Source organism: Gorilla gorilla, chromosome 2 (genome assembly GCF_029281585.2).
Source record: "Gorilla gorilla gorilla isolate KB3781 chromosome 2, NHGRI_mGorGor1-v2.1_pri, whole genome shotgun sequence".
NCBI classification, from domain to species: domain Eukaryota; kingdom Metazoa; phylum Chordata; class Mammalia; order Primates; family Hominidae; genus Gorilla; species Gorilla gorilla.
This window is the reverse complement of record NC_086017.1, coordinates 61,565,180-61,579,047: the sequence shown is the minus strand read 5'-3', so window position 1 is coordinate 61,579,047 and position 13,868 is coordinate 61,565,180. Positions and strand designations below refer to the sequence as shown.

Genomic DNA, 13,868 nt, shown 5'->3' with positions numbered 1-13,868 from the left:
TCCATCACCCACACCATCCTGGGGGCCGGGACCCCAGGGAAACCCCTGGACTGCCAGATGAGCCTGTTCATTCATCTCTATCCATTTAAAGCCCCCACCCGACCCCAGGATGCCTGAGCCAGTCTGCAGTGGCTCCTTTTAAGGGAGGATGGCTCATTCATTTTCCATCTCCCCACCAGGCAGGGCTGGGTCTGTCTGGGTGGCAGACAGGTCCTAACATCAGGCACAGAGCAGAGTCGATATTTAAACGCCAGCGGAATGATGGCTGGGAGGCTGTGGAGGGCGTGAGGGGCCTTGCTGGGTCAAAGGCAAAGAGTGATTTTTTAAAATAAAGCCACTTTATTTACAGGTAATACAAAATAAACCACAGGACAAACTACTGTGCAGGGGGAGGGGCAGCCCCCACAATAACCACCCTCCCCATCCCAGAGTAACTTATATAAAAAATAAAAAAGGCCCTAGTTGGGGGGAGGGGCTGGGCTGGAAGCACCTTTGCTGGTTAGGACTGGGGCCTGCCGTCCTCAGCCACCCCGGTCCAGGGCAGAGTGAACCCTGGCTTGCTCCTCTCTGAGCCCTGGGCCTGGCCAGGAGGAAACACAGCTACAAGGGCAGTTAGTGGCCACTGCAGAGGCTCCTGGCCAAGGCTCCTGACTTCTGAGTCTGAAGAGTTGGGGTAAGGAGGTGGGTAAGTGACTTTGGGGGCAGACATAGGGTGGGTAATAAATTATTGCAGTGCTCCAGTCAACTTCCTCCTGGCCCTGGACGTGGGTCTGCACTAGGTTCCCAGGAGCAGCTGTGTCAGGGCGGGAGTATGGGGTCTTCAAAGCGATGACGTCGTCGAGTCCACCACCTCACGGCCATTGCAAACAGTGGGGACAAACTGGGAGCCAGACCCTAAGAAAAGGAAGCCAGAGGTTGGGGCCAATCCCGAGGTCCTCCATGGAGGGCAGGCAGTGGGGAAGCAGGGCTGTGAGGGAAGCCTCCCCTCCCCTCTCCTGTCCTCTCCTGCCAGTGTCATTTGGGGGGCACCTCACCCCCAGACAAGAGATCTCAGCAACCCAAGGAGCTGGACAGGGAGAGGGGAACAGGCAGAGAGGGCTGCTTAGGACACTGACCTTGGCCAAGGCTGGAGCTGGCCCTGGCAGCAGCACTGCCAAAGCGGCTGGTGGGTGCCCGGTGGCTAACCACGTTCTTCTGCGGCTGGAAGAGGATGATGTGCAGCTTGGGCGCAAAGAGGCAGCCAAGCACCACGGAGCCGCTGAGGCTGACTGACACGCACATGGTGGTGGTCTGTACCTGCGGTGGGTGAGTGGGTGAACAGGTGCAGGTCAAGACCCGGGCCTGACCGCAGGACCCCCTGCCTGATCTGTGGGGGAGGGAGTGGGCGAGACTAAGCATCCAACACTAGGCTGTGGTCCATTTGCCGGGTCCCAGAGCATTGCTAGGAAAATTGGGCACAGTCCCAGCATCAGACCCAGACCATTTTCCCAGGGTGACAAGAGTTCCAGCTGAAGGGGAGAACATGCAGGGGGGCATGTATACACAGGGGTGTGTGCATCTGGGGGCTGCAGGAATGGAGTGCGTGCATGTAGGTGTGTGTGTATATCTGTGTAAGTGCATGTATGTGGGGTGGTGAATTTCTGCAGGTGTCTGCGTGAGTGTATGTGTGCGTGAGTGTAGGGTGCATGGGTATGGATTCATTTGTTGTCAGGAAGATATATGTGTGTGCGCCAGCGAGTGTGTGTATGTGGGATATGTGTGTGTGCATGCATGCATGCGGCTATGTCTGTGTGTACAAGTGTGTGTGTGTGTGTGTGTGTGTGCATGCATGTGTGGGTACGGTGTGTGTCTCAGGTGAGTCCTTAGCTGCCTGTGATTGGCATGCAAATGCAAATCATATGCAAATGCAGGCTGAGTCAGAGCAGAATCCCTCCCCAGCCCTGGCGTCTACCACCCAAGCAGGTGGCCCAGCAGGTGCAAGCAGAGCAGCCAAGCCCAGCGGTCCCTGGCCCCCAGCACTATGCCACCACACCTCTGTCCTGGGGAAGGGGCCTTTGCCAGGGCTTTCGCCTCAATTTTTCTGCAGTTCAGACCCTGCTCTGCACTCCCAAGTTGAGTGACCTTGGGCAAGGGATTGAACCTCCCTGAGTCTCTGTTTCTTCATTTGTAAAACGGGAGAGCCATGGAGCTTACTCAAGTCATGAAGATTAACCAAGATGATCTTCTTACTCAGAACATAGCTCATCTGTCACCTCCTCAGAGAGGGCTTCCCTGACCACCCTATCTGAAGCAGCCATTGCCCCTTGGAGCTGGGGAGACCCATTGAGACACAGTGCCAGTTGGAACCAAATTTGCTCAGAAGCCACCAACTGGGGAACAATTTTCACCTGCTTTAGCTTTTCTGAACTCTATACCCTGGATCTCCTCCCCTACCCACCTTGCTTCATCTTTCCTGCCTTCCCTGGCTTCATCTCTCAACCCCTTCTGCAGATGACCCCTCAGTGGAGCAGGGCAGAACCTTGTCCATTTGAACATATTTCTGCACCCCCATCACCTTCCAGGATAGGGGATGACATTCAAGTCCTGAAATGTCAGCTCTCTCTAACTCGAGTTCCCCACCTCCCTGGCCATTTCCCTAGGTCCTATTCAGCCCCCCCACCTTCCCCTTGGGATCCACACAAGCTGTGGTCCCCTGAGTGGGCATTATCCTCTTGGAGCCCCAGAGCTACCAGTAGATTAAATAAGATACCAGGAAACAGAGGGTCTGGTGTCCCATCTCCCCCGACCTCTGTGGCAGGTAGCTTACCCGGTAGTCACTGGAGGTGACATAGAAGATGGGTAGGAATGCCAGCCAGATGATGCAGGTGGTGTACATGGTGAAGCCAATGAACTTGGCCTCGTTGAAGTTTTCGGGGCACTTGCGAGTCTTGAAGGCATAAAGCGTGCAGAGCGCGATGAGGAGCACATTGTAGGCCAGTGAGCCCAACATACTTGCATCGCGGTGGTTGCAGCGCAGTGTCACCACCTCCCGCCGTTCGGGGGCTGTCTCCTTGCCTGTGCCTGGTGCCTCCACCACCAGCCAGGCGACCACAATGAGCAGCTGGCCCGAGATAAGTGCCAGGCAGATGGCCACCTGTGAGGCAGGACTGATGAAGCGTGGCCGCTGGGCACCCTCCCGGGCCCCACCGAAGATGCGTGCAATGCGGTTGGTCTTGGTGAGCAGGGCTGAGTAGCAGACAGAGAAGGCAGTGCCCAAACCAAGACGCCGTAAGGTGCACACTGCCGTGGATGGCTTGGCAATGAAGATGAAGGTCATGCAGTAGCAGAGGAAGACACCACCCAGCAGGATGTAGCAGAGCTCCCGACCCGAGGCCTTGACCACTGGTGTGGCATTGTGCCGCACAAAGACACCCAGCACAAAGAGGGTGGCCAGGGCACCCAGGCAGGCGATGGTGACAGGTCCCACAGCCCAGGCATCGCCCCAGCGGATGTACTCCTGGGGCAGTTCGAAGCAGCCAGTCAGGCTGGCATTGGGCCAGTAGCCCAGGCCACAATCAGCGCAAGTGAATTCGTCCAATCGGTACTCATAGGGCTGGCATGGAATGCAGAGCCAGCAGCAGACCTCGCCCGGCTGCACACTCTTCACCTCATTCTGGAGGCAGGGCTCACTGCAGCGAGAGGCGGGCAGGGGGCCGGCTGAGGGTAAGGCCCATGGGATGAGGCTGGTGTCCAGAGTCAAGCCTTCTGCCCAGTAGCCCACCTTCTGGTAGCGATAGCGCCCACTGCCTGCACGCAGATAGGTGAAGATGTTGTAGCGGCCAATACCATCACCAAAGCGGTCAAAGCGGACCTCATTGTGGGTGTCAGCTGGGCGAAAGGGGGCTAGGATGGGGGAGGGAAGGAAGAGAAGGTTGGACTAGTGTGTTACCCTGATGTGACCTCAACATTCACCCTAACATGGAACCCAAATGCCAGAGCTAAGACCACCATTAGCCCTTCCAATCCTTAACCCAATACTAAATCCTGCCTTGACCCCAATCATTTTTCTAAATGAGAGATGACAACAAAGTCTTACTCCTAAACTCCAACATCAAACCCCAACCCTAAATGCCAAATGTAATCCCAGCCTTAAAGCCCAGACATCTCCAAAAACCTAATGCCCACATCAATCCCCAACCATGACTCCCCAAATTCAACTTTAGTACTATCCAACACTTTTCAACCCAGGCTCCAAATCCCAACTTCATCGAAACATACACTACAGCCCTCTCCCCAAACTCAGTGCTAAGGCTAAACCCAGTCTCGGCTCCAATCCTGTCCCCACTAATCCTAACAACAACCCCAGCTCCAGCACCCCTAGTCCTAACAGTCATCCTGGTGCAAACTGAATCCCAACCTCAGTGGTCACCTGCAACCACTGCCATTCACCAGAATGTGGTCAGTGGCTGGAAAATCACTTCCTCTCTCCACCCCCACTTCATCCCCTGTAAACCTCACATCTCCCAGCCAGGCTCTAGCCAGGATTTACAGCCATCCCTGGCCCCAGTGAGAAATCAGGATTCAAGAAAGCAGAAGACATGCTTAAGGCCCCATGAGTGAATAGTGCAGCCTAGATTCAAACCCAGGTCCCCTCAAGCACCTACTCTTTCTACTCAGCCTAAAAGTTCTCAAAATCCAACTCTAGCCCTACCATAAATTCCACCCAAGCCAAACATGCTGAATTTAGCCTTGCTCTAACATCAACCAAATTGGACCCCAGATTCTAACCCTAACCCCTACGCTGATTGTAGCTAACTCTGAATGTCAGTTCTATTGGAATTACTCTTCATCTTAACCCTGGGCCAGGGCTTCCAAGCTTTGTCTCCCACTGTTCCCACGGTGATTCTTCCTGAAGCATAGTGATGATCTGCAGCAGTCATTTCTCTTAAAGCTGGCACTCTTATTAAAATAACTTTTGATTTCAGGAGACTTTCAGGTCACCTTGAGTGGAAAATCAAGATTAGGAATAGAAATTTTCCCTGAAGCTAGGCGCAGTGCCACATGCCTGTCATCCTAGCTACTCTGGAGACTGAGGCAGAAGGATCGCTTGAGCCCAGGAGTTGGAGGCTGTATTGTGCCTGTGAATAACCACTGCACTCCAGCCTGCAAAATATAGTGAGACCCCATCTAAGAAAGAAAGAAAGAAAGAAGGAAAGAAAGAAAGAAAGAAAGAAAGAAAGAAAGAAAGAAAGAAAGAAAGAAAGAAAAAAAAAAAAAAAAAAGAAAGAAAGACATTTTCCGTGAATATAGAGCGTCATCCTGAGGCTCACCCTCAAGCCAGACTGATTCTAACTCTTGGTGCTGCCTGAGAATGGGCTTGAGGTCTCCTGGTCTCCACCTTTGGCAAGATAAGGAGACAGAAGACAGTGGGCAAGGCCCAAGGAGGAGCCAGAGACCCTCAAAATGGCGGGACCAGGCCAGAGGTCTACTCTCTGGAAGAAAGTGGAACCTTAGCCGTGGCTTCAGTTGGAGTCCTCTCTGCCTAGCCTCCTTGCCCTTGCTCTGACGCCACCCCAGGTGAGTACTTTACTTTCACTCTACTGTTTCCTTAGCAAAGGAATGGAAGATGAAGTTCTGCTTCCCCTCATCCTCTGACAGCCAGCAGGCCAATGGACACTGGCCAACACCATTACCATCAAACTTGACGTTGAGCACAAAGTCCTTGTAGAGGCGGCGCCCGTTAACTGGCCGCATCGCGTCACAGAGCCGGGTGGTGTTGGGGCAGAGGGCACGGTGCATGTTGTGGAGCGCATGGGCCATGGCGTACACTGCATTGACCACAAACATGATCTTGGACTCCTGCTCAAAGGGCATGGCCCGGAGAGAGTGGGCTGCGCAGTCTCGCTGCCGGAAGCTGCAGCGGAACCTCTGCTCCCAGAATTCACGGAACCAGGGGTTCCGGCTGTTGTTCCAAGGGTCCAGGCTCTGGAAGTAGGAGGCAAAGTCACTGATGGGGTAGGAGGCCAGCTCGATGGTGATAGCACCCTCAGCAGCCCCCTCACTCCCTGCCACCACACTCTCCAGGGCCCCCCAGCCATCACTGGCCACCCAGGTGAAGCTGGCATTGAGGCGCTGGCTGGCAGCAAGCAGCTCCCGGGCATCCTCAGAACGGGTGAACAGGACAGCCACGCGGGCACTGGGCTTCTGCAGCAGGGCTCGCACCACACCCTCAAAGGCCGCGCGGCTCATGGCACGGCCCACTTTCTCCGAGGTGGCCACACAGATGTTGCGGGCACGAGCCTCTAGCTCAAAGGCCTCAATGCCTGTCTCGCCATAGTCGCCCTCAGACGCCACAGTGGACACATAGGTCCAGTTGAAGAAGCGGAGAATCTCAGCCATGGCCTTGGCTTGGAAGAAGTCAGGAGGCACTGTGCGGGCAAAGTAGTCATAGCGGGACTTGTCACTCAGCTTGGCACTGGTAGAGGCATAGCTGATCTGTGGGATCTGAAATAGCCGCAAGAGGTTGGCCACCTGGGGGAGGAGTAGAGAAGGCAAAGATCAGTGGTCAGATCAAACACTAGAGACAGGTGCATCCCCCACAGCTAGCAGGTCTTGGTGTCAAGTGTCCACAAGGTCAGGCCTAAAGGCTCCCTCTCTAAAGCCCTGCATCCTGACTTGACAGTCTTCCCTCTGGGGTAGGGAGTTTTTTTATCTCTTTCCAAGGGCTGAGAGAGAGAAGACCCAGGGCGGAGACACCAGGGTCATGAGCCACACCTGATCCCCTCTGCCATCTCCTTTAAGACACATGGCAGGGGGGCCAAGGAAGGCCTGGGTGGAGGGAGGTTGGCACCTGGCTACACTGGGGCAGAGGGAGGCATGAGATGGCATCTGACTACTCAGGGCTCTTCGGCTCTCTACTTATTTGAGGGTAGGTGGCCCTTCCCCTGAATCAATCTGATGGAATGATACAGAAAGAAGGAAAAGTTTCCCCTAGGAAGAAAGACACAGATCCCAGGGTCCTGTGGCCCTAATAGGCCAAGGCTTGGTCTCCATTGAACGCCTGAGTCTTAAATGTTCTACCACTGGCTGCCTGGCACCCCATCTCCCACCCTCAGGTCCCACAGGAGTGGGATCCGGCCAAGGGCCAGGTAGAGGGTGGGTACGTGAAAGCAGAGCATGGCCCAGATTCTACAGCAGAGGGGTGAGTCTTGTGTTGCAACTGGATACAGGCTATGGCTCTGACAGTCTAGGGCTCAATGTCTCCTCCCCTCCCACACATTTTACCTTTGGGCCCCTGGAGTTGGCAAATCTCCCTGAGCCTCAGTTTCACATACCTGCCCTACAAGGCTGCTGAGAGGATAAAAACGATAATGCATGGGAGGCCACAGTGCCTGGCAAAGGGAAAATGATAGGGACATGGGCAACAGAGAAGGAGCAGCCATGAGGGGGAATATTAACAGGCAGGTGCAGCCTACGGATGACAGGCTAGCCTCGTGTTGATCAGGACCAGGGAGAAGCAGACCACTGCTGAGGCGTGGGCCCTGATCCAGGAGGCAGGCAGCTTGGGATGGCAAGGAGGTAACTGGACTTCTGGAGATAAATGCATGGGCCCTAAGGAGGACTGTGGAGAAAACATCAGCAGAGGCCCTGGAAGACAGCAGCAGGTAGGAGGCCGCCCACTCATCCCTGCCCCAACCCGGGGCTGCAGAAATAGATGCTAGCACAGCCACATCTTCCCAGGCTGCTGCCTAGCCACCTCCAGTGACTGGGACTAGCAGGACAGCTGCCTAGCCACCTCCAGTGACTGGGACTAGCAGGACAGCTGCCTAGCCATCTCCAGTGACTGGGACTAGCAGGACAGCTGCCTAGCCACCTCCAGTGACTGGGACTAGCAGGACAGCTGCCTAGCCACCTCCAGTGACTAAAACTAGCATGACAGCTGCCTAGCCACCTCCAGTGTCTGGGATTAGCAGGACAGATAATCCACTCCCAGCAGTGGATGGAGTGGCCAGGCCTCCCCGACATCAGGCCAGTAGCTGACTCCAGGGTTCTCTGATTTCTGCTTCTGCTCCATTTCTCCTGAACAACTGTTCCAGGACAGGGGGCCTGGCCCTCTCCATCTCGGCAATGCCCTCAGTCACTCTCCTAAAGGAAGCTGAGGCCAAGCCAAGGCCTACCTTATGTCCCCCAGCCCTCATCCTAGCTCCAGCCGCATCTTCCAGCAGCCTGTGCTGGGCACTTGGCAAGCGGGAATCTGGGTGAGAGGTAGGACCCAGTCAGAGACGGGAGGATCGCAGCTGGGCACAGCCCTGGCAGCAGCAGAGGGGTGTCAGCAGGGCCAGCAGCCTCTGCTGAAGCTGAGCCACAGGGCACCCTCTGCTGGTCCCTGTGGGAGAGTAGGAGGCTGAGGGCAGGGGAGCTGCCTCCCCACCCTTCCCACCCCCTCAAATCCTGTGCCCCCGAAGACTCTCTGGTGCCCTCTCCCGACACACATTCTGTTTATCTTCCTTCTGACTCCCCTACCCTGATTCTCTCCTCTGGCCACTCCTGGCTTCTATCTGGCCACCCCTCTCCAATCCAGGCAGAGATGATCTGACAAGTCAGGAGCCCCTTGGCCGAGAGCCGATTTCACAGTTCCCCTCCACCACTGCCTTGAATGTGGCCCACCTCTCTCTGAGCCTTCGTTTCCTCATGTATAAAATGGGTTAAAAATAATAGCAGCTAATATCAACGGTGCCCTTATGACTTGCCGGGCCCCTGATACATACTATGCATCTATCAACTCATTAAATTTCCATGGCAAACCTCAAAGTAGAAAGTGCTGTGGGCCGGGCACAGTGGCTCACGCCTATAATCCCAGCACTTTGGGAGGCCGAGGCGGGCGGATCACCTGAAGTCGGGAGTTTGAGACCAGCCTGACCAACGTGGTGAGGTCAGGCTCGTCTCTACTAAAAATACAAAAATTAGCCGGGCATGGTGGCGGGCGTCTGTAATCCCAGCTACTTGGGAGGCTGAGGCAGGAGAATCACTTAAACCCGGGAGGCAGAGATTGCAGTGGGCTGAGATCTCACCACTGCACTCCAGCCTGGGAGACAGAGCAATATCCTGTCTCAAAAAAGAAAAAAAAAAAAAGTGTTGTGAATCCAACTTTATAAGGAAGAAGCTGTGACACAGAAAAGAGAAATAACGTGCCAGGGTCATGCAGTTAGTAAGTGGGAGACCTGACTATTAAGCCCCTGAGGGTTAACATCAAGGGTGAGGGTGTGTGTGTGTGTGTGAGGGTGTGTGTGTCTGGGTGTGTGTGTGGGTGTGGCGGTGTGTGTGTGTGGTGTGTGTGTGGGTGTGTGGGGTGCGTGTGTGTGGGTGTGTGTGGGTGTGTGTCGGGGTGTGTGTGGGTGTGTCAGGTTGTGTGTGTGGGTGTGTTTGGGTGTGGCTGTGTGTGGGGTGTGTGTGGGGGATGTGTGGGTGTGTGTGTGGGGGTGTCTGGGTGCGTGTGTGGGTGTGTGGGGTGTGTGTGGGTGGGTGTGTGGGGGTGTCTGGGTGTGTGGGTGTGTGTGGTGTGTGTGGGGTGTGTGGGGGTGTATGGGGGGTGGGTGTGGGTGTGTGGGGGTGTGAGTGTGTGTGGGGAGTGTGTGGGGGGTGTGTGTGGGTGTGTGCAGGGGGTTTGTGGGGGGGGTTTGTGCGGGGGTGTGTGGGTGTGTGTGGGGGAGTGTGGGGGTGGGTGTGGGTGGGTGTGGGGGGTGTGTGGGTGTGTGTGGGGTGTGTGGGTGGGGGTTTGTGTGGGTGTGTGGGGGGTCTGTGTATGTGTGTGGGGTGTGTGGGGGTGTGGGGGTGTGTGGGGTGTGTGTGGGGGTGTGTGGGTGTGTGGGGGGTGTGAGTGTGGGGTGTGTGGGGGTGGGTGTGGGGGGGTGTGTGAAGGTGTGTGGGCATGTGGATGTGGGTGTGTGGGGAGTGTATGGGTATGTGTGGGGTGTGGGTGGGTATAGGAGTGGGTGTGTGTAGGGGTGTGGGTGTGGGGGGGTGTATGGGTGTGTGTGGGGGGGTGTGGGGGGTATGGGGGGTGTGTGGGTGTGTGTGGGGTGTGTGTGAGGGTGTGCGTGTGGGGGTGGGTGTGTGTGGGATGTGTGTGTGAGGGTGTGCATGTGGGGTATGTGGGTGTGTGGGGGTGTGGGTGTGTGGGGGTGTGTGGGTGTGTGTAGGGGTGTGTGAGCACGGTGTGGGTGTGTGTGGAACGTGTATGGGTGTGTGTGGCTTTGTGTAGGGGTGTGGGTGTGTGGGGGTGTGGGTGTCTGTGGGGGTGTATGGGTGTCTGTGGGGGTGTGGGGGTGTGTGTGGGTGTGGGGGGGTGTGTGTGGGTGTGGGGGGGTGTGGGTGTGTGTGGGGTGTGTGTGAGGGTGTGTGGGGGTGGGTGTGTGGAATGTGTGTGTGAGGGTGTGCGTGGGATGTGCGTGTGAGGGTGTGCGTGTGGGGTGTGTGGGGGTGTATGGGGGTGTGGGTGTATGGGTGTGTGTGGGGTGTATGGGTGTGTGGGGTATGTGGGTGTGTGTAGGGGTGTGTGTGTGTGGGGTGTGGGTGTGTGGGGCGTGTATGGGTGTGTGTGTAGGGGTGTGGGTGTGTGGGGGGTGTGGGTGTGGGGGGTGTATGGGTGTGTGGGGGGTTATGTGGGTGTGTGTAGGGGTGTGGGTGTGTGTGGGGTGTGTGGGGGGGTTGTGTGGGGGGTGCGTGGGGTGTGTGTGGGGGTGTGTGTGGGTGTGTGTGTGGGGGCTGTGTGGGTGTGTGTGTGTGTGAGGGTGTGTGGGGTGTGTGTGTGTGTGAGGGTGTGTGTGTGTGGTGGGAGTAATGGGAGTAAGATGTTCTCTTGCACAGTCTCTAAAAATCGACCACCATTATGTGACCAGGGCACTTTCTTAGCTTCTGTAAAAGCTACTGTAGCAAGGAAGCTTCTAGTTTCCCTTCCAATTCACAGCAGCCCATGAGCCCCTTTTCAGCAGGAATTCTGGGTCACCACCTCCGGCCTCCCTCCCTAGCCCCCATTTGGGTGGCTTCCACGTACCTGGATGGAGACATCACTGTAGGAACCGCCAATAACACCAGTGATGGCAGTGGGAGCATCACCATGGGTCGCATAAGAGCCGTCAGGGCAGATGTGGCGTGAGCCATCAGCACCACGGCTGAGTGAGGCACGCACAAAGTCCAGTGCCTGCTCCAGCGCATGTGTGTCCTTGGAGCAGCTGTCGAGGATGTGCGCACCCAGGCGCACGCCAGGCAGCAGGTGCGGGTCACGGTTGATGCGGTCCAGTGCAAAAAGCATGGCCTCCAGGCGCTGGATGCCACGGTGCTCATTGACAGGACCACAGTCCTCTGCTGGGCCGCCCTTCTGGTGCACTGGGAACAGCCCACCCAGCACCAAGTCTCCCTCCAGGGTCAGCACCTTCTTGGCTGGGCCCTCAGCCACAGCACCCCACAGCAGCAGCAGTGCCAGGAGCCCAAGCAGCGATCCCATGGCCCCAAAGGGGATGGATGGGTCCTGCAGACCTGGGTCTCCAGGGGATGAGATTAGAAGCAGCGAAGGCAAAGAGAGGAGGAAACAGAGACCAGGAAAGGACAGACAAGAAGAGAGATGCGAAGGGACCCAGCTCCTGCAGAGAGATAGAAAGACAGAAAAACAGACCAGGAAAAGTGGAACCTGAGAGCAGCTGCCCCCTTCTGACTCTGCCTCCCCACAAGCCCCTTTCCTAGGTACTCAAAAGCCAGGGAGGGACAGGATGGTGTCATTAAATAGGTTGAGAAGCTCCTGGGACTCCCCCGGACCTGTCTCTCAGCCCTGGCCTCAGCTCGGTGAGAGATGGGCCCTATTCCCCTACCAAACTCAGCAGTGGGGAGAGATGCAAGCAGTGAAGTCCCAGGCAGAGGACAGGAGACCCCAGCCAATGCTGACCCCTCTGTAATTCAAAGGGTGTCCAAGAACAGCACAAACCTCCCAGGACCCCGAGGTCAATACCTTTGGAACAGACTATGTCACAGTCACAAACTCAGAGGTCCCCATCCTGAGCCTTGGATTTCCAGAGAGAAGGAACTGCTGTCTGAGGACCCACCAGGGAAGAGGAAGGGAAGCGTCTCTAAGGGACAGTCTCCAACCCGTGGGGAGACTGGAGCCCATGTGAACACCCAAGGGTTCTAACCTTTGGTTCTTAAAAAGCCATCCCCACAGTTTCCTGACTGAGGAAAGAATAGAGACACTAAGCCCTGGGAATGAGACAGCAAGGTGGAATGGCTGGCCTCAGGGAGGGTACCCAAGTGGCTCAAGGTCCTAAGTCAACAGGGCAAGCAGATGTTCACGTATGTGTGTGTCAGGGTTGGGGGCTAGAGTCTCCAAACAGTGCTAAGGGTGAGAGTGCGGGACTCTCTAGCTCTATGTAGAACGCTGCTTGAGACTTTGTGCCTCTGTTTTCTCTTCACTCTCGACCCAGCAGAGAAAGTCACCATTTCCAATCTCCCCATCCTCAGCTTCAGGGCCCTGCCCACCCTGGCCATGGCCCTCTGAGACCCCCTCCCTGTCTCTTCCCCACTGCGTCCAATCATTTGTACCCCAGTTGCCTTCCCAAACACACACCCCACAAAGGCTCTCACAATCACACAGGCTTGGAAAGGCTGGGAGAGGGACATACCTCTTTCCTCAGAACAGGAAAGGAAACTGAGTTTGAAGAAGGGCAGCAACTAACTCAAGGACCCCATGTGCTGGCCACGGAGGCTGAGCCTCTTCATTTTGCCCCCTCAGCTCCCCAAGGCAGGGGCACTGGGCTCCTCTGGGGATCAGGAAAGAAGCAGCTTACCCAGGCAAGCGAAGGAGAAGCAGGGAGGAAGACCAGCATACACAGATGGAGACAGGGACCCAGATGGGGGCTGAGGCCAAAACTGGTCAAGTCGCAAGTCTCCCAGAGGGGAGGCCCAGATGGAAGCTCAGAGGCAGGAAGGGGACAGAAACCTGGAGTCAGACAGCCAGGAGCCTGGGCCACAAAATCTGAGCAGGGAGCGAGCAAGCCTGAGAGGTTGAGACAAAGACGGAGGCACAGACAGAAAGAAGGACCAGAGGACGCTGGAGCAGGAGGAACGGGGGAGCGCGATGTGGGGCGTGCGTTTTCTGGAGAAGAAAGGCGGGACGCCTGGGGCTGTCTTCCCGTTTCCCGGAGCTCTCAGGGAACGCTGTCTGGACACAGCAGCGCGGGCGCCCCACAACTCGAGGGCCCGCAGGACCCTGGGACGTGAGGTAAGGGCCAAAAAGGTCGGCAGCGGCAGCGGCACCACCGGCTCACCCTACCTGGCGCGCCTGGCTCTGGCGCGGAGAGAATCGGAGTGGAGCGGGGGGCGCGAGGCTCCGGCTCCCGCTCGCTCGCTCGCTCGCTGGCTCTGCGCTCTCCGCCCGCCCGCTCGCCCCGCCGCTTTCAATCGCGGCCCGCCCCGCCCCGCCCCCGGCCCCGGCCCCGGCCCGCCCCCAGCCCCTCCTCCGTTCCTCCAGACGCCGGGTCTCCTGCTCCCAACCCAGCCTCCGCCTGCCTCTGGACACTCCACGCTCCAGCTTTTCTGGGGACTTCAGGGCCTGGAGCTGTCCGCCTCGTGGTGCTGAATCCCCGAGCGCTCTCGCTCTGCGCTGGAGCGGGTGCTTCGTGGCCCACTCCGCCCCATAGTCAGACTACCACCTAGAGAGCACAGGTGGGGGGCGGGGGGAAGCCACGGGGCACGGGGTGGGGAAGGTCACTGCGCCCGACAGGTGCCCATAGTGCTACTGCAGAGTGGAGGAGCTGGCCTTAGTGCAAGGGGTGCCTCTGGGGGATAGGTAAAGGGGCGCGTGGGAGACGGGTGGAGTCTATTCTCCCCACTCAGCGATTTCA

At 57.0% G+C, this 13,868-nt stretch overlaps 1 protein-coding gene across 4 annotated transcripts; it reads right to left on the bottom strand.

The window, feature by feature from the left end:
* Positions 1–316: 316 nt before the first annotated feature.
* GRM2 (glutamate metabotropic receptor 2) lies at positions 317–13,569 on the bottom strand. 4 transcript variants are annotated; one of them, XM_004034234.5, is made up of 6 exons: positions 13,298–13,569; positions 11,033–11,618; positions 5,673–6,510; positions 2,807–3,882; positions 1,116–1,296; positions 317–894 (listed from the first exon to the last, which is right to left on the bottom strand). In XM_004034234.5, the coding sequence occupies exons 2-6, from the start codon at positions 11,480–11,482 to the stop codon at positions 821–823; spliced, it is 2,619 nt and encodes an 872-aa protein (XP_004034282.1). In that variant the 5' UTR covers positions 11,483–11,618; positions 13,298–13,569; the 3' UTR covers positions 317–820. The 4 variants fall into 4 exon arrangements, with proteins under 4 accessions (XP_004034282.1, XP_055238508.1, XP_018880382.1 ...); XM_055382533.2 differs by having other exon boundaries at positions 11,981–13,380; XM_019024837.4 differs by having other exon boundaries at positions 12,813–13,380.
* Positions 13,570–13,868: the final 299 nt, after the last annotated feature.